Below are 18,835 nucleotides of genomic sequence, written 5' to 3'. Positions count from 1 at the left end.
CTTTATATGAAGCAGTGACTTTAGAAGAAATATGGGATGTCACCGGTAAAATAAAGCTTGATGGAGGTTCAGGCAGGAACACAGCAAACACAGTCAGTAAAATTACACATCAAACCACATCGACCTGGTTACAAAAGTAACCGTTACACAATACAAAGTAACGCAGACAGCCTGAGTGTTTTCCCCTCTGTGGGCGTGGCTTTTTGAGTATGACGCGTGCTTCCCGCTGCTAAAACCAAATGCGTCTGCCCCTCCTTCTTCTTCCTTTGTGTGCTCTGTAAAAATTAAACGATTCCTCGAGGCAGACAAAAAAAAAATCCTCGATCATGATTTGTAATCGAGGTACTCGAATTATTCGAGGAATCGTTTCAGCTCTAAACGAAAGACATATTTTTTGAACTTAACAAAGACATGTACTTTAGGGGAAGTGGGGAGTGATACAAGGTGAACAAAATCAAATAAACAAAGGGAACTGGCTATTAACGAAAACATATCAATTTATTAACGAACAAAAAATAATAGCTGTAACAACATCAGCAACAGAAAACAAGCTGTCAAAACAGAGGACAACATGCCCACTAAAGGGTTATGGACAGCACTACTGTTCTGACTCTTTCTTAGTGAAATTCTGAATGAAAGTGTTTTGTGGAAACTGAAAACATCATACTATTTCGCAGTCGGTTTGTCTGTCCCTGGTGCTTTGTTATGTTTGTTATACCTATAGACTAAAGTCCCTCATCAACAGTTAGAGGAATATCACAGTTTACCATCAGCATCAGGTATGCCTTGCTGATTGGACTTAAATATTGTGCAGTAGCTCTCCCCTCGGGAAATTTTAATCCGGAATTCATAATCAGCACTGGTTTTTGTTATGAAAATTTTTGAAAAAGTGGTAATTAAATTTGGTATTTGGTTTAATGCTTTACATTGTCTAATTGGTGTTGAAATGAAATGCTGTGTCCTTCCATCTGTTTTTATGTATTGTCAGTGTTGGTATCATATCGCAAATCTGCTGCTTTGTATCAATATAATATTGTAGTTCATTTAAAATGAAAGTCAATTTAACTTAGGTGAGGAGGGATGCACAATACTGTGTATCCCAACTTGGAGCAGTTGGCCACACAGTTCCTGCTGACAGCAGCTTCTTCTGTTTCTTGGGAAAAAGTCTTCTCAGAAACTGGGGGAAAAAATGGAAACCATTTCAGATCATCTAATGTAGAAACAATGATTATCCCTGAATAAAAAAAATAAAAACACAATAAAATCGCCATACCAAAGAAACTATCCAGCGTAGAAAGACAACAGGCTGCTGAGCTCCATTAAGCCTGGCTTTGCCATCACGAGTCACGAGCACACAGACATACACGCGTCTCTGACTGGGACGAGCACGATGCGCGTTGGTCATGTGATCTGACGTCACCTGTCCCAAACCGTAGGGACCCTAGCGGGCTGGCATACATGTGAGTTTAGTAGATAAGGATTAGTTGAGTGTTTGTTCACTATTAAACTAGCGTAGGTTTCACTCAGCCGTTGAATTTTAGAAGCTGTCTGCAGTGACCATCGCTAGGATGCAGCGGGTTAAGTATAGCTCGCATGCTAGCCGAGAAACAGCTCTAGTTAGCTCAGTTAGCTTTAAGAAAGTTAGCCAGTCAGTATCGCTTAGGGGCGAACGTGCTGCTCCTATGACTTAACTGAGATTACCTTAAATTCACTTTCATTTTATTTATTTTTTTGTCACAGTAATGTTATGCATATGAACCGGTCATGCCTTGGAAGTCGAGGACGCGCAGTTTACAGGTGTTTGACACGGAGCAGAGCGCTGACACGGTGGAGTGGTGTCCTGTGTCACCGCACCACAACGTCCTGGTCTGCGGGACATATCAGCTCCACAAAGGGGTGAGAGTCCGTTCAAACGGCCCCAAATGCTCCGTTACATCCGTCACCTGCCGTGTGGACAGATCCACATACCAGAATTTTATAGAATGCTTCGTGCCTTTGTTATCAGGACTCACTAGTATGTGGCCTCAGGCTTCTTAACGGCCATCCATGACGCTAAAGCGCTCACTTTAATTTTAGGATCAAGGATTAGATGCTAGATTATTTGAGGACAGCTGCCAAAGAGGCCTGAAAGCATCAGCTACACCGCATTTGTAACCCTTAACCCCGTGTACTGCAAACATTCAGCCAGGGACTAAATTTATCCAGCAAGCTGTAGCTTTTTTCTTTCACTAGACCTCACTCCCTACAGTGATAGTTCACCATTAAAGCACTATGTCATCTGATTTAATAAGGACCTTACCTGCACACCATGTCAAAATATTTCACAAATAATAAATAGCTTTGCATTGGAGCCACAAAGCCAACTCGTAGTCAAAATATATGTTAGTGCACAATTACTTGTGAAATGCACACCAAATTACTCAAGGCAGCATCAAGTCAGGTTATATAGCTTTTTAAGTTGAATGTTTGAAGAATAGCTTAATATTGCTAATTATTTAAATTGTAAGGAATCTTGTTTGTTCATTCCAAACCAGATGTTACATCGTGTTTTTAATTATGTACCTCAGGTTTTTGACTTGCATTATACAGCAATAAGTTAATAAAGTAAAATGCAGTTACAGTCATTCATTATCCTACATTTTTCCTGCAGGCAGGAACTGAAGATGTCGCCCCAAGCCGAACTGGTCGTTTGTACCTCTTTGAATTTCGTCAAGAAGGATCTTTGTGTCCTCCTCTCACTGAGCTGCAGTGCCTTGATACTGCAGCCATTTTAGATTTGAAATGGTACGACACAAAGTTGGCTTTTTGTTGTCTTTGTTTGCTTATTTCACATCAAATCTTTTACACATCCTCAGGTGCCACGTGCCACTATCAGGGAAGGCACTGCTGGGAATAGCAGCTGCAACAGGGGAGCTGCAGCTTTACTCACTGTCAGACAGTCAGGTGAGAAATGTGATATTAGAAGAATCACATACTTAGTGGTATTTTGGTTATGTTTGTTGTACAGAGGCAGAATGTAAATTTTCTGAAGGGACACCTGGTAGTTTAATGCATCCTCACATATTTTGGTTGAAAGCAACATTTCATTCCACCAAGTCCAAATGTGCTCCAATTTAAATGTAACCTTGTTAAACAGCACTTAATGTGAGACTGTTGAGGTTCAATGTAAAAATATTGAGCTATCAAAATGCCATTGTTGAAGTTTTTAAATCCTGTCTGTCTGTTATTGAACTTGTACCATTCACTGAACTTTCATTGTCTTGTCTTTTAAAATGTACAATATGTTATAAATGTTAAATAAATGGTTAGTCTGTCAGGTTTAGCTGTGGATCTTAAAGTAACAGACTCACTCTGTCTTGGAGTTCTGCACTCATGAATGTGTGTATCCAGTAGGAAGGCAGCTGCAGCCTGCAGACTCTGAGTAGTGTGCAAGTGGGAGCAGAGCGGCTGGCATTGTCCTTAGACTGGTCTACTGGAAGAATGGACAGGTGAGACACTCTGCATTAGCCAGGGATGGCATGAAAATTTCATGGCAGGCATACACTGAGCAAAAAATAATTGCTATTCATTATATTTTTGCAATAATATTAAAAAATGCCTTAAACCCCTAAAATGACTTTAAAACAGATTGAAACTCTTTTTTAAGGCATGTACTTTGCACTGAAATACCATAAATAGAAAAAATCTTTTCCCCTGTGTCTCTTAACAAAATGTAAATCTGGCTAGTCTTGAGGCAAAGAGTCAACTTTTGGATGTCTCAACAGTACAGGCAGAGAGAATGAGGTGTGGAAACTGCTAGTCTTTGGTTGGTGAACTTGACAGTACTTCCATGTTGCTCATGTGAGGATTAATCATTATCATGATGATAAGAATTCAACATTATTGATTTTTTTTTTTGGATCATTGGCCTATTGTATGACAATATGCAAAGAAACTGTATTGTTCCATTTCTAACTGCTGTTGTTTTTTCCGCAATATAATTATAACTGTATGGAACTTTGAATGGAAAAGCATTGCTGAGATCATGTCACGTTTGCTCCGTCTGTGTCAGCAGCAGTGATGTGCGTGTGGTGTGCAGCGACTCTGCTGGCTGTGTCAGTGTGCTCTCTGTGGCTGAGGGAACTCTGACAACTCTATCTCAGTGGAAGGCCCATGACTTTGAGGCCTGGATCTCAGCCTTCTCATACTGGGACACACAGCTCATATACTCTGGTAACACCCCATTAATATTATGGTCTGTCACCTCAGTGTGGGATCAACCAAAAGAAACTTTTGGTGGTTTGGGTGTAGAATCAAATCAGTTCAGGGATCAGCAGATTACATTCATGTTTGAAGAAAATATTTTTTTTCAAGAATTATTCTTATTATTTTCAACATTATTTTATTATTGCTTGTGCCTAAGCACTAAGGGGTAAACCCCCATATATCTGTAAAATATATGTGATCCAGCAGTGCAGTCTGAACAGCAGTTTTTCACTCACTCACTTCTTTTAAGAGGGTTAATTACAATCCCACATGATTATTTTACAAGCACCTCAAAAAGCTTTATCAGATAAAGCTAAAAACTAAATGTGATCATGTGCCTTTGATGTGGACAATACAATTTCTTGTCTATCCCTATAATCCCCATCAACTCATCATCATAGAACATAATTTCATACTTTATTTTGATTTAACCCCAAATACTGTTCTGTATATTCGCATTTTCTTGCTTGTAATAAAAAAAACATCAGATTATTCATCTTTTGTGACTAGTTTGCATGCTTAAGTTTGCATTTCATAATTGCAGTTATATTAACTCTGTCCATCTTTCTTCACCAGGGGGTGATGACTGCAAACTTAAAGGCTGGGATCTCAGAGCAGGGCCTTCCTGCCCCACTTTCACCAGTAAAAGGTGAGTACTGATTCATTCATTGGGACTGTTTGACTAGGAAAAAATGTTGACCATTTGTGTTCTGTCCTTTTGAAGGCACTCCATGGGTGTGTGTAGTATTCAAAGCAGCCCTCACCGGGAACATATCTTGGCTACTGGCAGGTAAATTCACCAATGAACAATGAACGATAACTTGCACACATGTGCAAATGAGATGGCAACTCTAAGCAGAACTTGTGGGCATCCCAACACTATCAAGGCCTGCATTGCTCCATCTTGGCAATTTAACCAGCAGCCTCATTCCATTTTTATATGCTACACTAAGTTTCTGCATACTGCTCTGTTTGCAGTGCTGCAACAAATGGAGAGTATACATAGTGATACAATATGCTCTAACAAGTGTAGTACAGTTACAGTAAAGCCAGCACTATATGGGCAAAAATTCAGTAGTTCATCTGCTTACATCAAGTGTTTTATGTATGTGTTAGCAACCATACAACCTGTCATACAGCCGTTTAACAGCTTTGATAAATTATCAATATCACTTTGAAGAGACAGGGGGAAACAAAATGCTTCCCTGTCTAGTTCCACTGCATGGAGTTAGACAGGCATTTTATATACATTAACTGAAAAGTATATGAAAAAGTCAGCAATGTCACTTGATAGTTCAGAAGTCATCTGTTGTGTAACTTGCAAAATAATTGTTCATGATTTATATGTTCAAGTCAAAAAAACATTCAACATTTTTTAAACACACATTTTTGTGTGCTTTTGAACTTTTTAAGTGATGAATCATCACTGTTATCAGAGGTCAGAGCAAACTGTTCCTTCTTGTTCAGTGTAGTCCTCTCAAAGACCTTATTTAAATGCTGGCCGAAGCAGTAGGCTGGTAATTATCCCTGCTGATTATTTGATAATGGCATAACAGATAAAATAGAATCAGGTAAAATCCAACTAACTAAAAACCCAGTGAAACAAATGGCAAGTAGAGGACAGAGCTATCTGCTCAACAGATACCTTATCCATACCACATTCCTTGTTATCTCTTAGCATGACTACATCATAGACTTCTTGTGGCAAGACAGTCATATCTTCATTGTTATCCATTTTACCCACTACTACAATTTAATAGCTCATAGTAATCTTCCTCTCAACCAGTTAGACCATCTGTATTCCTTTGCAAATATGTTTTGCAATTATTAATGCTTTTGATTTCTTTCCAGAAATCAGGGGTATTGTTTTCATCACAAATGAGTCTGACCTCATTGTATTTTTGTTCTTCTTAATGAAACTTTAAAATTAGCATCTGCCTGCCCATAAGGGACCATGTTTTATGTCCACATGACTCAGCCCAAGCTTTGAAGGCCTTCTAGCCACAGCATTAAGCTCTTCATCATATTCATTCCAGCCTGGTTTAGCCAGTAACTATTGCTCTTATACAGAGGCCTGTTTGAGACAAGAAGAGACTGCAGTGTTATCACACAGAGAGACAACTCAATTGCAGGTCATTGCAGTTTATATCAGTGACATTCTGAATGCCTCTTTTATTTTTTCTTTTCCTGTAGCTATGACGAGCAGGTCTTACTGTGGGATGGCCGGAACATGCGGCAGCCTCTCAGTGAGAGTGCCATGGGTGGTGGAGTATGGAGGCTAAAATGGCATCCAACCCAACAGCACCTGCTACTTGCAGCCTGCATGCACAATGACTTCCATATCCTTCACTGCCAGCAAGCTTTGGGTTAGTATGAAACATGAATGAAGAAACACTTTCTCTGGGGTCTAAACATGAACTTTTAAAGTTGAAGTGAAAGCATGGTGACCTTTGTCTTTTACTGTTGGAAAACACGTTGGCCTGTTCAAACTGTATCCATTAGTCCTCCATTCAAGATGAACTTTCAGGGGAATTTGATATTGTATCCTGCCCATGTTATGCTGTTCATGTTAAAGTTTTCCTTAAAGACTGAACTGCCTCTTATCCATTCAAAAAGCTTGTTAATTTCTGCTAACAACAGGTTTTTATCAAACTTCAAATTTCATGAACATTGAATCTGTGATTACTTGGTGGTTATCTGGGTTGAGTACTCTATCGTAAAGAAACATCCCACATCCATTTTTTGTGTAGTCTATTTTTCGCACCTGGCTCAAAGAAACTAAGAGTTAAGCAGTTGTCTGTCCTATGAGGAGTAAAGCAATGAACATGAAAGATAGTGAGCCTCAAAAAATCAATTTCAAATTAATTGATTTGTTTTGGGGGGGTTTTATGTTGTTTCAGGCAGATTATAAAACAGTCTTTTTTGACTGTTACAAATGTAAATATACTCCAATTAAAAGTTAAGGCATTCAATGTAGTAATTGATAATTGAAGGTGGTGTTACACAGAGCCTGTGGTGCTGACTGTATGTTTCTGCTTTATCAGTCATGTTTGAGTCTCTAACCATGTTGTTGTCGTCCTGATTTTGTTCAGAGGGCAGTGAAGGAGCTTGTCCTGTCGTCGCCTCCTACATCCTCCACAACTCACTGGCTTATGGAGCAGACTGGTCCCGGCTCGCCCTGGACAAGCCAGCTCCCTGCTCCCCTAATGCTACAGAACCAAAGGAAAGCCTCACTGAAAGCAGAGGACACTTGAGAATTCAGTATGAATCTCCCACTGCCAGCTTTGATACTTCCCTGGAGGATGATGCTGGACAATACATCCCAGAGAGCATTTCAGCTCACTCTAGCAAGCCTGCTGCAGGCCCTGTCATCAACCCTGATCATGATGCCTCCTCATTGACCTGTCTGCTTGCAAGCTGCTCTTTCTATGACCATATGCTCCATGTGTGGCGCTGGGATTGGACTCCAGATGAGATTCAGCAAGGCTCACAGCAATGATGACCATGCTGGGTCACATAAGCATCTAAAAAGCATCTTCTATCCAATCATGAATCCAACCAAAGCAAAGCAGAATATACAGCCAAACAATGATATGGGACGGACACACCATACCATGTTTCTCACCTTCACTTTGGAATATCCTATCACAATAAATAAATCCCTATATTTTAAAACTACAGATTTTTGTAAATGTATATTTAAACATAATTATGCTGTATATGAATACAACCATTCACATTATAGCTTTTCAAAGTATTTTGTGATTTCAGTCATAAATGCTCTTCACATAATGTCTTATTTCAAAGCCAGCACCAGACATGAACTGGAGACCTTTGAAGTGTGATAATTTCTGATGACTTTACTGAGCCTCAAAGTGAAAGTCTATTTTCACATTAATTTCTGCCCTTCTTGGGAGTTTGTGGATTTAAGTGTTAATGACATTTTTGCCCAGACCAGCTGAGTGAAGGCTGATATTCAAGTTCCTCTGTAGAGAACTCCTTTTACAGTTAAGTCAGACTCTGCTGCTGGAAAACTGAAGTTTTGATCTACAGATGTTGACTGGGGGAACTTCTTTACAGTACTACATAAAAATGTGATGGGCCACTTTTATTGCTGGCTTCCTTTTTTACACTTTCTGATCAATAAAGTTACATTGACAAATTCTGATCTGACTGTATTTCATAGCTTATAGACAGTGGCAGAGTTAGGCACAAATAAAAGAATCTGTCGTAGTTTCATTTACTGAGTTCTCCCGTGAGACAAATGGGAAAACCCTTGTTTTATTAGGCTTTGACATGTAAATGATGTGATGTAACTGATTTTTACAATGGCGACTAAATTCTGCACAAGGGTCGTGTCTCCTGAAGCATTATTCTGTCTGATCACTAGATAGCAGAAGTCAACATCTTGAAGCTATCTGATTTTCCCTGAAATGTTCATGTCAGTTGGTCTGCAGGCGTCATTCTCCAGTCTATCAGCAGTCTGTCCTTCAGGGTCATCTTTAACGCACATAGTTCTTGGGATACAGCTTGAAGAGCTTCCCTTCCTGTGTGGGCTCAAACCCATATTTCTCCAGCTGCTCTTTGTTGAAGGTGCCCTCTTCAAAGTCTTTCTGGATCTGCGGTGCAACCACTTCAGCAAACAGAGTTTGTTCTGTCAGGGGAGGTTCTGTTCCTTTCGGACAACGGTACGAGACATAGGGTTTGAGTTTGAATCCTTCCAAGTTGGGCACCACAAATTCAGGAATCATGGCCCTTATGGACACAAACTTTCTGCTGGAGAGCCTCAGTCCTGTGGGCCTTGAGCCCCTGCCTTTGTTATGACTCCTCGATCCACGCTTGCTGGTGAATTCAGCCATTCTGTCTGCTCCCCTCACCAGACCCCTCATCAGAGTCGATAACACACCCATGGTGAAGCGGTGTTTTCTCCCTAGGGCAGAGAGAGGAGAGGAAAATGGAGACAATGTGAAGTATCGGTCATTTCTACAAGGCCATAAAATCAGTGTGAAGACGAGGGGATCAAATGAGTCCTAAAAAGCGATCACAAACATAACTTCGAGACACATTGAGCCTCTGCCTGCTTGTAAGCACTAGACCAATTGAAAATTAAGAATTACGGCTGCACAAATAATTGAAATGGAATCGAACATCTGTTTTTATCTAAATCACAGGAGCTACTATTTCGCTAAAACGTGTCATTACGCCGTTAATATTGTGGCGCTAAAGAGATGCCCCATATTTGTTTCTTCCGAATTTATAGTGAGAGGTTTTACTGGACTCAATGTCCCACAATGCATCATGGTGATTTTCCGCTTTATTTACTGGACACGGTGGAGGCTATAGGTCACACAAGATCACGTTTACCGAGAAGCTCTGCGTTCCTCTTTTTAAACGTTGCTGGCTAGTGAGGAGTGAATAAGTGATGAAGATGTTGTGATGCTAACCGTCTTTGACTAGCTATCTATCGTTAGCTTTGTCCGTTTCTGCTGCTAATATAAGTAGACATTTCCCCAGCAACGGCAGACACCGTTAAAAATGTTAGCATTTTACATCAAACATATATTTATAACTCGCAGGAAAAAAAGTACAGCTCCTCTCACCTTGAGCACACCGTCAGTCCGATGACAGCAATGCGTCCGACTACCGAATGAAATCTTCAGTGATTGGCCGAAAAGACTAAGCTCCACCAATTACAATCCGAGATACTTGTGCTCATCTGTCAATGATTGGCCAATGAGTCCGGACGGCAGAGAGAACAACAACAGGAGAATGCTCCTTCAAAGTAAATGACCAGAACGCATCGTGTGTACATCAGAAAGCCCTCCAAGCTCCGCGTCAATGTCCAGTGTGCTGACATAGTCGAGATGCAGCCATCGGTTCTCCTCCTACATCCTATCAGCTCGGTCTCTGCCTTCATCACAGCCGGCTCTGCGTGCATGTCCTCCGATGAGGGCTTTACTTTGACGGGACATTCAGATTGTCCTCGCCTTGTGGTCTTTACTCTGTTATAGTGAAGCAAACACAAAGAGAAAGGTACGTGCCAAACTGACACTGATTTGAAAAGGATATGTCAAAAGTTATTTTGTATGTTTCAGACTTTTCAGCATGCATTGATTTGCCCTTTTGTTGTGTAGCGGACTGCGACCCCAGCACCGGGGTCTGTGCAGGCAGCTGAAAAAAGTGAAAAGCTCAGATTCATTCACTTTTATATCAGTCATTCAGTTTTAGCTCTTACTCTTTAAGTGTTGTCTACATGGAAATATCAAACTATAGCAGAGAGTTATTTGGCTTCATCTTCAACACACTGCTTTTGACTCCTATCATTATACACCTCCGCCATCCTCCCTAGTGTCACTGAAGCCTTTACAAATCTGCATCTGCCAGTTAAATCTGGTCATGGTGTCCTATAGCCCCTCAGTCAGAGCCTGCTGACTGGTGGATGTTTGGGAGCAGAGCTGTGTTAAAGTGCAGGAGGGAGCGTCACGTTACAAACACTGAGCTTGTGACCTCTTTCTCTTGACTGACGTTTGTGGTCCAAAGTCTTTTGCTGTGTGACCTGTTCCTTGACACTTTTTATTATGATTATTAATATAAAGGAAAAAGTAATAATAATAATATTGTTGTTGTTGTTGTTGTTGTGAGTATGATTTTAATGGATTTTAAATAAAACCTTCCCTATGAAATGTCGCTTAAAAATAACTATTACTTGGCCAGCAGTTTCATTTCCTATAGACTTTGTGTATTAATTTTATTATGTGTTCTCTCTTTCATTTCAAACAAATCTGCAGCATGCAGGACAACAATGAAGAGGAGAGCTGCAGTATCTACCCAGTATGTCTTCCTCAACACCATTCATGGGACTTCATTGTCTGAAAATATTGTTTTCTTGTCTGAAAAATGTTATCATCCTCGTGCTTAGCAGCATATTTATGCACAAGTTCATGACAACACATCAGTTCTCATAACTCGAATGTATAATTCTCAATAAATACAGGGCAAATGCGTTGCACATATTCTGTAAAGCTTCTATCAACACAGATTTTTTATTTTTTTTTTTCGTCTTTGAAATGCTGAAGACACATTGGAAAATGAAAAACAGTTGGTTGATCCGCTCCGACTGCTGCTGTCATGATCTTTGGCAGAGCCGCTTGTGTCAGCTGTTCCTCTGATCTATCTTTCAGAACCTGGTTTCATGCAGCAGTGAGATTAAGGCCAGGATGCAGCAGTTTGTAGAAGAAAGGACAGAAATCAATATGGTAACCTGACAACTGATCCCTGACTACAGTCAACAGAACGAACAGTGCTTGTTTAGATATTTGGAATGTAATTAATGTGTTGTACATGTTGTAATTAAGATTAAAATTTTTTTCATTTTGCAAAAAATGGCAATATAGTGTTTGAGGTAACAGTAACAGAGAAAAGTGTCGAGAATTGGGCAGAGTAAACAAAAGGTATCTGATATCAGATAGTTTGATTACATTAAATAACGGTTTTGCAATTTCAGTGGACGGCTGTGTTGATTGGAGCCGTGGCAGTGACGTCATTGGTTGGAGTTGTTGTTTTTCTGCTCTACAGAAGATATAAGCTTTCAAGTCAGTGTCTTTCACACTCTGCACTCATTTCTGTTTCAGTGTATTTGTATCAGAAAAGTTTCATTCAAGTCATGTAAAACACATCCAAATACTGTTTTATACACTGGCTCAGTAATGTTACAATATTGCTGATGACAATACCCCAATGGTTTTACCATTCATCTGTTTCACACATTAGTTTATATATACTGTACATATGAGTTGGGGGTAAACCAGTAATTGGTTTTGGAAATGTATCCAGTACCACTAATTTCACAGTTATACCACATATGTTTTAACAGGAAACTAATTCTATGAGTGAGGGAATGATTTCAGTTAAGAGCCCCTGAAACAAAATGTTGATATATTCAAACCAGACTCAGACCTTGAGAGGCACAGACTGATTCATACTGTAGATGACAGATGGACTGACAGAGCAGGTTTGGTGTGTTTCAGAGGAAGAGGCTGGTGTTCCTCATTATCGCTTCAGGAAGAGAGACAAAGTGATGTTCTATGGACGAAAGATCATGAGAAAGGTCAGTACACACTGCTATAGACACACTGCACAATATCCTATCGGCTCCCTGTTGCTGCACCACGGAGGTATTCTCATAAATAAAATGAACCATTATTATCAAGGTATGTAAAGCATCATTTAAGCGCAAAGATGTCAAAAAGTCAAATATTTCATTTTCTTGCTGTTGCAGGTTCAAACATTGTCCTCACCGCCCCCCACAAACTCAAACTCTGCGTCTCGGCAGAGACTGAGGAAAAGGACAAAAGTCCTGTCTATAGCTCGAAAGTGAGTCCTTTTCCCACGTCTTATTTGTTGTTTCAACCTTTAACCAGCAGCTGCAAGTGTCAGATCATTTACCAAAGCGGATGAACTGGTATATTACCAAAGCAGCCACTGTTAAATGTGGTATCTAAATGAGGAATGAAAAATAATGTGCTTTTTTATAGAGTGTCACATAGTGTAATAATATAATCTAATATATGTATGTCTATAATATAACTAGTGGCATAAAGGTGAACTGCTTTTTATTTGGCACCTAAATAGTGATATTGCTTTGCGAAGTTCAGAGAAGTGTGTATTGTGACAGGATCCTGCGTATTCGGAGGGATCCCCCCACCCTTCAGCCCAAGGAGCCCCCTCCCTGCCTGCTGGAGGCTGATCTGACTGAGTTTGATGTCCAGAACTCCCATCTTCCCTCTGAGGTGCTCTACATGTTGAAAAATGTCAGGTAAGTCAGACTTCCTGATGAGCAGCAACAATGTTTCTGTGCAGCCCCACAGTCCAACTGTAATGAGCTGTTTTCCAATATTTCCTAGACCAGGGGCCAGAAGACTAAAAATAAGTTAAAGCTCAAAACCAGACACATACACACGCATTTTATTGGTCATAAATTTAAAGTTATGTGTACACATGGCTTTGTTTGATTGGTTTCCAACCCCACTATCAGTTTGAGTTATATATGTATGATGACAGTCCCTTAATCAGTTTTCATAGCCATAAATTATCAGACAACAAGAAACCTGGGCAACAACAGAAAATCAGGCCTTCCTGTCTCGCCACACCACCCAGCTCTTGGTCTAAGCCTTGCTTATCTCGCGCCTCGATTACTGCAGTGCTCAGTGAAACATTTACAGGTATTTCAAAATGCAGTATGTATGTTTGCCTCAGAGGGACCACTGGGTCTGCACCATCAACCTGAGCAGAGCCATTCATCTTTATGCTCCTTCTCAGCTACTGCCTTCCTCCAAGAAATGTGGTTTGGCATCATCGTCCCTGCCATCAAGCCAACGTCAGTCCAGACTGTTAACATGGCTGACAAGCACTTTTGTTGCAGTTTCTTATCTGTTCTTGTACGCTGAAGTAATACATCAGTATTTACACCGAGACCTTCCACTGCACGGAAGCTTTACTGATGTTCCCATTTACAGGCTGCTGTGGATGAAAGAGTCTGGCACATGAATGAATGTAAATGTAAAAAACAAACACAGACTCACTCATTGTTGGTCTAGTTGTAAATTAGCTCATGAGTAAACTCTAGTACAATAAGTAAAAATATTAATATTTTTACTTTTAAATATTATGCTTTACTCTCAACTTAATTTATTAGAGCTAGACTAGAGAACCCTTCATCAGGCTTATTGATATGTAATAATCCTGGATGAAATTTTGGCTTAGGATAAGGTAATAAGCCCCAAGACAAGAGGTTGCAGGTTTGGTTCCCAGGCCTTGGGCCTCTCTGTGCTGTTTGCATGTTCTCCCTGTGCTTGGGTGGTTTTCTTTGGGGTACTCCTTCTATCGTACAAACTAATAGGGTAGTTGGTGACTCTAAATTGTCCGTAGGTCTGAGTGTGAGAGTGAGTGGTTGTTGGTCTTTGTCTGTCTGTGTGTGTTGTGTGATGACCTGGTGACCTGTCCAGGATGTGCTATTGCCTAATGTGAGCTGGAATTGGCTCCAACACCACCCACGACGTGGAATAAGTGGATAAGCAGTTTAAGATGAATGAATGAAAGAAAAAATAAGGATCCCTGCTGGATCCCTGCTGGATGCCTGCTGACATGTCCAGTAGGTTCTGGTACACCCAGAGGGTTCACATAACCCACCTAGTCTGGGATTACTGTGTTAGTTTCATTAGTCTTTAGTCTTCTACATGAGAACAGATAAATTTTTGTATGTTATTTTTCAGCTCACTAATTGTGGTGTCAAGAACTGGATGTATTCAACCATGGGCATCTTAATCTTAGAAATACTGTCCCTGGACTGATGGCAGTGTTAAATTTGGTGCAAATCATTTGTTCTGCTGTAACCACAGCACACAAACACATGTTGTCACCAGGGTGCTCGGCCACTTTGAGAAGCCTCTCTTCCTGGAGCTGTGTCGTCACATGGTGCTGATTCAGCTGCACCAGGGAGAGGGACTCTTCCGACCAGGTGACACAGACGACAGTATTTATGTGGTTCAAGATGGCCGCCTGGAGCTCTGCATCCACGAGAGTGTAAGAGTGGAGTCAGGAAGGCGTTTGACTTTAAGTAGAGAATCGGCACTCATTCAGTTGATCAGTTTGGAAAACCATCAAACATGCAGTGAACATCCGCATGGTTTTTCTTCCCTACAGGATGGTACTGATCCGGTGGTGAAAGAAGTTTTACCAGGAGACAGCGTCCACAGTCTGCTCAGTATTCTGGATATCATTACTGTATGTGTCTGTCACCCCCATTTTCTCTCCTGTTTCTCATTTTCATGCAGGCAGATCCAGTAGTTTTTTTTATCTGAGAAAAAAAGTGGTCTAATCGTTCAAAACATGCAGACCAGCTTTGATTTTGGTCATTTTGGTTTTCAGTATCCTCCTTGCTCTCAGGTTGAAACTTTAGATTAGTGGTTAGGTCCAGTTTTGGGATGTAGGATGTGATGGAAAAATGGAGAAATGCATCTCTGAGTCAGGGAAAAGATCATCTCATCTATCTCTTCTCTCTGTAATTTTTGTTTCTAATTTATAATTCATTTATCCTTTTGGTAATGTACTTTTTTGCAAAGGACTTTTCATCCCATTTAGAATTCCGTAGCAGCCAATCAGTTGCCTCGAGGAACCACAGCTTTAGTCTTTAATTTCAGTATTTCATCATGATCACATTTTGCTTCAATTATCTATTTAGGGGAAGTTTTCACTGCTACATTTCAGGGCTATCCAGCACCTTACAAGACGGTGTCAGCGAGGGCTGCAGTTCCTTCCACTGTCTTGCGTCTTCCAGCTGCAGCTTTCCAGTCAGTGTTTGAGAAATATCCAGAAACTCTGGTTCGAGTTATTCAGGTAAATTCATCTCCGCAAAAGACATTTTCACATGACTTTCTCTTAACTACTGTTTTCCTTTTATCTTTTCATTTTTACATTGACTCTCCAGTCTTTGTGGGCAGTACAGCAACATAGTGGTTAGTGCTGTTGCCCCACAACAAGAAGGTCATAGGTTCGGTTCCCCAGCCTGGGGCCATTCCGTACAGAGTGCACATACTCTCCCTGTGCTTGCCTGTGTTTCCTCTGGTACTCTGGTTTCCTCCCTCCGTCTAAAGACATCATGGTTGGAATAATTGGTGTCTCTAAATCGTCCGTAGCTCTGAGTGTGTCTGTCTGTATCAGTCTTTCTTTCTCTCCTCTACAGATAATAATGGTGCGTCTTCAGAGGGTCACCTTCCTTGCATTACACAACTACCTTGGCTTGACCACTGAGCTTTTCAACCCGGTACTGTGCTTGTTCCAGACTGTGTGCTCTGGCATAGATAGATCATGATTATCTTGTATGTTACCGGTTCAGTCACATTTCCATGCAGTTTTGCCACATTGTGTTCAGTCATATACAACACTACGTCAAAGTGAGAACAGGAGTAATGTTTAATATCTGCTCACGTTCATTGAAGAAAGGAGGAGACATACAATTCAATATTTATATACTTGTAGAATAAGCATCTGAACATGTGTAAGATTTTGTAGTCTTGGAATATATATAAATAAATATTATTATTTTTCATCTCCACCACAGACATTATCATTTTTATTTTATTTTTCATTTAGGTCTTTTGGGTTTTTTATATTGATTGAAGTGTCTGTTTCAGGAGAGCCAAGCCATTTCCTTGGTGTCAGTGGCCCATGTTCTGGGTGAGACTCATTTGTACAGAGGCGTCCGCAGACAGCCTTCCCACTCTGAGGAGCAGGGCTCTGAAAAAACTGAGGCAGGTCAGAATCAACAGCGTCCGTGCAGCATTCACACTGTCACTGCTGTAATGTATGTGTGTGTTATCTTACTTATCTGTTGTTGTTGTTGTTGTTGTTGTTTTCATACATGCAATAACAGAAAAATCCAGCTCCTCTGACACATCCTCATCAAAATACAAGAAATCTCATCCCCTGTCAACCCCACAGGCTGTTACAGGTACACACAGTAGCTCTGTTAGACTTGCATATTTTACATATTTTTATATTTTATTTTCAGCACCTGGGTGTCAGTAGGTCATTTGCAGTAAGTCTATATGGTATTAGCTTTCAGAAGTTGATTACACAGTATGACAACTGAAGAAACATTTAAAAACCTTAATTCTTAGGAGCTGAGGTTAATGTCAAAAAAGTGAAATGCAAATTTCTGCCAGTTTCATGTTGCGTCTTTTGTAGGTCATTAATAATAACTAATATAAAACTTTTTCCACCTCTGTGGCCAGTTCAGACGGGGTGTTAACAGTGAAATCTGATCACTCAGACAGCGGTGGGAAAACTAATCCTGGCCCACATCGAAGTGTCGCCTCTGTTTCCACTGTCCAACTGTTCTGCTCCAGTTTGATAATGGACTGAACATATTTCACATTTCGCTATTGAAAACCTGATTTTACTGTAGAGCTGTGTGCTCTGTTCTCTCTCTCTCTCTCTCTAAGTAAAACCTTTATTTTTTTTAATCTTGTCTCTTTAGCCCACCACAATTGCTTTGAAGGTATGATTTACGTGAAACCTTTCAGTGTTTACTGTTCAGATCAGGTGACTGTTTTTAGTTGGGGTTAGTTGTTATGCATCTGCACTGTAGAGAGTCATACTTTTTTAATACAAGGGCACACTTTGGAAGCTTTATGCTCAAACCCATTCAAGTAATACTTGCACACTTGGAATCAAGCTTTGAGGCAAAGGCTTCCACAAGATGACTTAAAATGTTGAGTGTTGCTCCAATAGTAAAATCAGCAGGTTTCTAACATTTAGCAAATATTCCATCCTTGACACACATCAGTGCACTGTTACCAGACTTGAATGATTAATATATTATCTGATTGCTTTGTGTCATGCAGGTGAAATGTCAGCAGACCTCAACAGAGTGTATGAACGGGCTGGAATAGCCAGAGAGGAGACGGTGCCTCAGAGCCCCGTGAAGGTCTCTGATTAAGACATGTCTTTCACATACCATCAGAGGTTTTCTGGGTAGAATCCAGAGAGGTTGGCTTCATTATAGGTAGAAACGTCAATTTTCCTATCAGCACTGATTAAGAGCAAATTATGCTGCCATTTCAACCAGAGCCCAGTCTCATGGAAAGGGAAACACTCCTCTGAAGCCTTAGTGGATATGTTCGGTAACTTATCTTAGTGTATTGTATATGAAGAATTATAGTATGGTTAGAAATTGAGCATCCAGTTTGTGTTTTTGTTTTTCTCACTATGTTTTCTGTCTCTTTGTTTCCTCAGTCTATCCTGAAGAAGAGTGTGACAATGCAGCAAACTCCATCTGCTGTTTATCAATATAGTGATGAAGGAAGTGTCCACCATAATAAAGTCAATGCCATTTTCCAAGCTGCCAAAAAGGATCTGCTGCAGGTCATCCAAATACAGGTAGCTTACAACGCAAGCCCTATACTGCACTTCATCACAAAGGTACCGATCCCACAGAGGTTAAGGTTAGAGTCTCAGAGCTCTGGTGAAGTGTAGTTTAAAAACAGTGAAATATTACAGTTAAGTAGGTACGTACGATTATGTCATGTCTTATAATTCTGATGGTTATGTTAAACTTCATTTGATGTCACCAGGACCACAGTCTACTGGAGGGAAGGGTGATTCTTCGCCAGGTCAAAGCAGGCTCTGTTGTGGCCCATCAAGGAGACCAGGTTAGTGGCTGAATATTCACACACAGAGAAACCTTCAATTTATTTGTCAAGGTGAAATCTTGTTTCTAAAATTACACACGCAATATATTGAACTCTATAGAAAAGAGATTTGTGAGAGATATTCTATCTTCTCCATATCACATACAGGATGTGAGCGTGGCGTTTATCATCTCCGGTTTGCTCCACGTTTACCAGCGTATGATCGATCGTGAAGAAGAGACCCTTCTGTTTGTCACACACCCAGGGGAGATGGTGGGTCACTTGGCTGTGCTCACAGGGGAGCCCCTCATCTACACCATCCGAGCTCACAGAGATTGCACCTTCCTCTCCATTTCCAAGGCTCACTTCTATGAGTATGACCAAACTCCTCCATTTGTTTG

General features: G+C 40.5%; 3 protein-coding genes across 6 annotated transcripts in view; 2 read left to right on the top strand and 1 right to left on the bottom strand.

Annotated features, from left to right (window-relative positions):
• Window positions 1-1,398: 1,398 nt before the first annotated feature.
• Window positions 1,399-8,552, top strand: dph7 (diphthamide biosynthesis 7). 3 transcript variants are annotated; one of them, XM_029509598.1, is made up of 10 exons: window positions 1,399-1,460; window positions 1,741-1,896; window positions 2,651-2,784; window positions 2,856-2,943; window positions 3,394-3,488; window positions 4,055-4,212; window positions 4,822-4,894; window positions 4,970-5,035; window positions 6,439-6,611; window positions 7,338-8,552. In XM_029509598.1, the coding sequence occupies exons 2-10, from the start codon at window positions 1,765-1,767 to the stop codon at window positions 7,742-7,744; spliced, it is 1,326 nt and encodes a 441-aa protein (XP_029365458.1). In that variant the 5' UTR covers window positions 1,399-1,460; window positions 1,741-1,764; the 3' UTR covers window positions 7,745-8,552. The 3 variants fall into 3 exon arrangements, with proteins under 3 accessions (XP_029365458.1, XP_029365459.1, XP_029365457.1); XM_029509599.1 differs by having other exon boundaries at window positions 1,433-1,577; XM_029509597.1 differs by having other exon boundaries at window positions 1,433-1,896.
• mrpl41 (mitochondrial ribosomal protein L41) lies at window positions 7,944-9,898 on the bottom strand. The gene is made up of 2 exons (XM_029509601.1): window positions 9,846-9,898; window positions 7,944-9,175 (listed from the first exon to the last, which is right to left on the bottom strand). Exon 2 carries the CDS (start codon window positions 9,153-9,155, stop codon window positions 8,748-8,750), a length of 408 nt encoding a protein of 135 aa, XP_029365461.1. The 5' UTR covers window positions 9,156-9,175; window positions 9,846-9,898; the 3' UTR covers window positions 7,944-8,747.
• Window positions 9,882-18,835, top strand: part of pnpla7b (patatin-like phospholipase domain containing 7b) — an 18,975-nt gene continuing 10,021 nt past the window's right edge. The window contains exons 1-17 of one of the 2 annotated variants that reach the window (XM_029509595.1): window positions 9,882-10,278; window positions 11,034-11,076; window positions 11,427-11,501; window positions 11,750-11,837; window positions 12,273-12,352; window positions 12,524-12,618; window positions 12,920-13,060; window positions 14,667-14,826; window positions 14,947-15,027; window positions 15,511-15,639; window positions 15,986-16,066; window positions 16,437-16,557; window positions 16,676-16,753; window positions 17,649-17,731; window positions 18,040-18,183; window positions 18,378-18,455; window positions 18,603-18,808. In XM_029509595.1, coding sequence (XP_029365455.1) covers window positions 11,035-11,076; window positions 11,427-11,501; window positions 11,750-11,837; window positions 12,273-12,352; window positions 12,524-12,618; window positions 12,920-13,060; window positions 14,667-14,826; window positions 14,947-15,027; window positions 15,511-15,639; window positions 15,986-16,066; window positions 16,437-16,557; window positions 16,676-16,753; window positions 17,649-17,731; window positions 18,040-18,183; window positions 18,378-18,455; window positions 18,603-18,808 — 1,682 coding nt within the window. In that variant the 5' untranslated portion in view covers window positions 9,882-10,278; window position 11,034. The remainder of the gene's footprint in view (window positions 10,279-11,033; window positions 11,077-11,426; window positions 11,502-11,749; window positions 11,838-12,272; window positions 12,353-12,523; window positions 12,619-12,919; window positions 13,061-14,666; window positions 14,827-14,946; window positions 15,028-15,510; window positions 15,640-15,985; window positions 16,067-16,436; window positions 16,558-16,675; window positions 16,754-17,648; window positions 17,732-18,039; window positions 18,184-18,377; window positions 18,456-18,602; window positions 18,809-18,835) is intronic. The other variant, XM_029509594.1, reaches the window with a different exon arrangement.

This window comes from Echeneis naucrates, chromosome 9 (genome assembly GCF_900963305.1).
Source record: "Echeneis naucrates chromosome 9, fEcheNa1.1, whole genome shotgun sequence".
NCBI classification, from domain to species: domain Eukaryota; kingdom Metazoa; phylum Chordata; class Actinopteri; order Carangiformes; family Echeneidae; genus Echeneis; species Echeneis naucrates.
This window is presented reverse-complemented; position numbering and strand designations above follow the sequence as displayed.

Coding starts and splice junctions, on each gene's coding strand:
- mrpl41 (XM_029509601.1), bottom strand. CDS start 9,155: ATGGGTGTGTTATCGACTCTGATGAGGGGTCTGGTGAGGGGAGCAGAC.
- dph7 (XM_029509598.1), top strand. CDS start 1,765: ATGCCTTGGAAGTCGAGGACGCGCAGTTTACAGGTGTTTGACACGGAG. Junction 1,897..2,650: donor CATATCAGCTCCACAAAGGG/GTGAGAGTCCGT, acceptor TTTTTCCTGCAG/GCAGGAACTGAAGATGTCGC. Junction 3,489..4,054: donor TCTACTGGAAGAATGGACAG/GTGAGACACTCT, acceptor CTGTGTCAGCAG/CAGTGATGTGCGTGTGGTGT.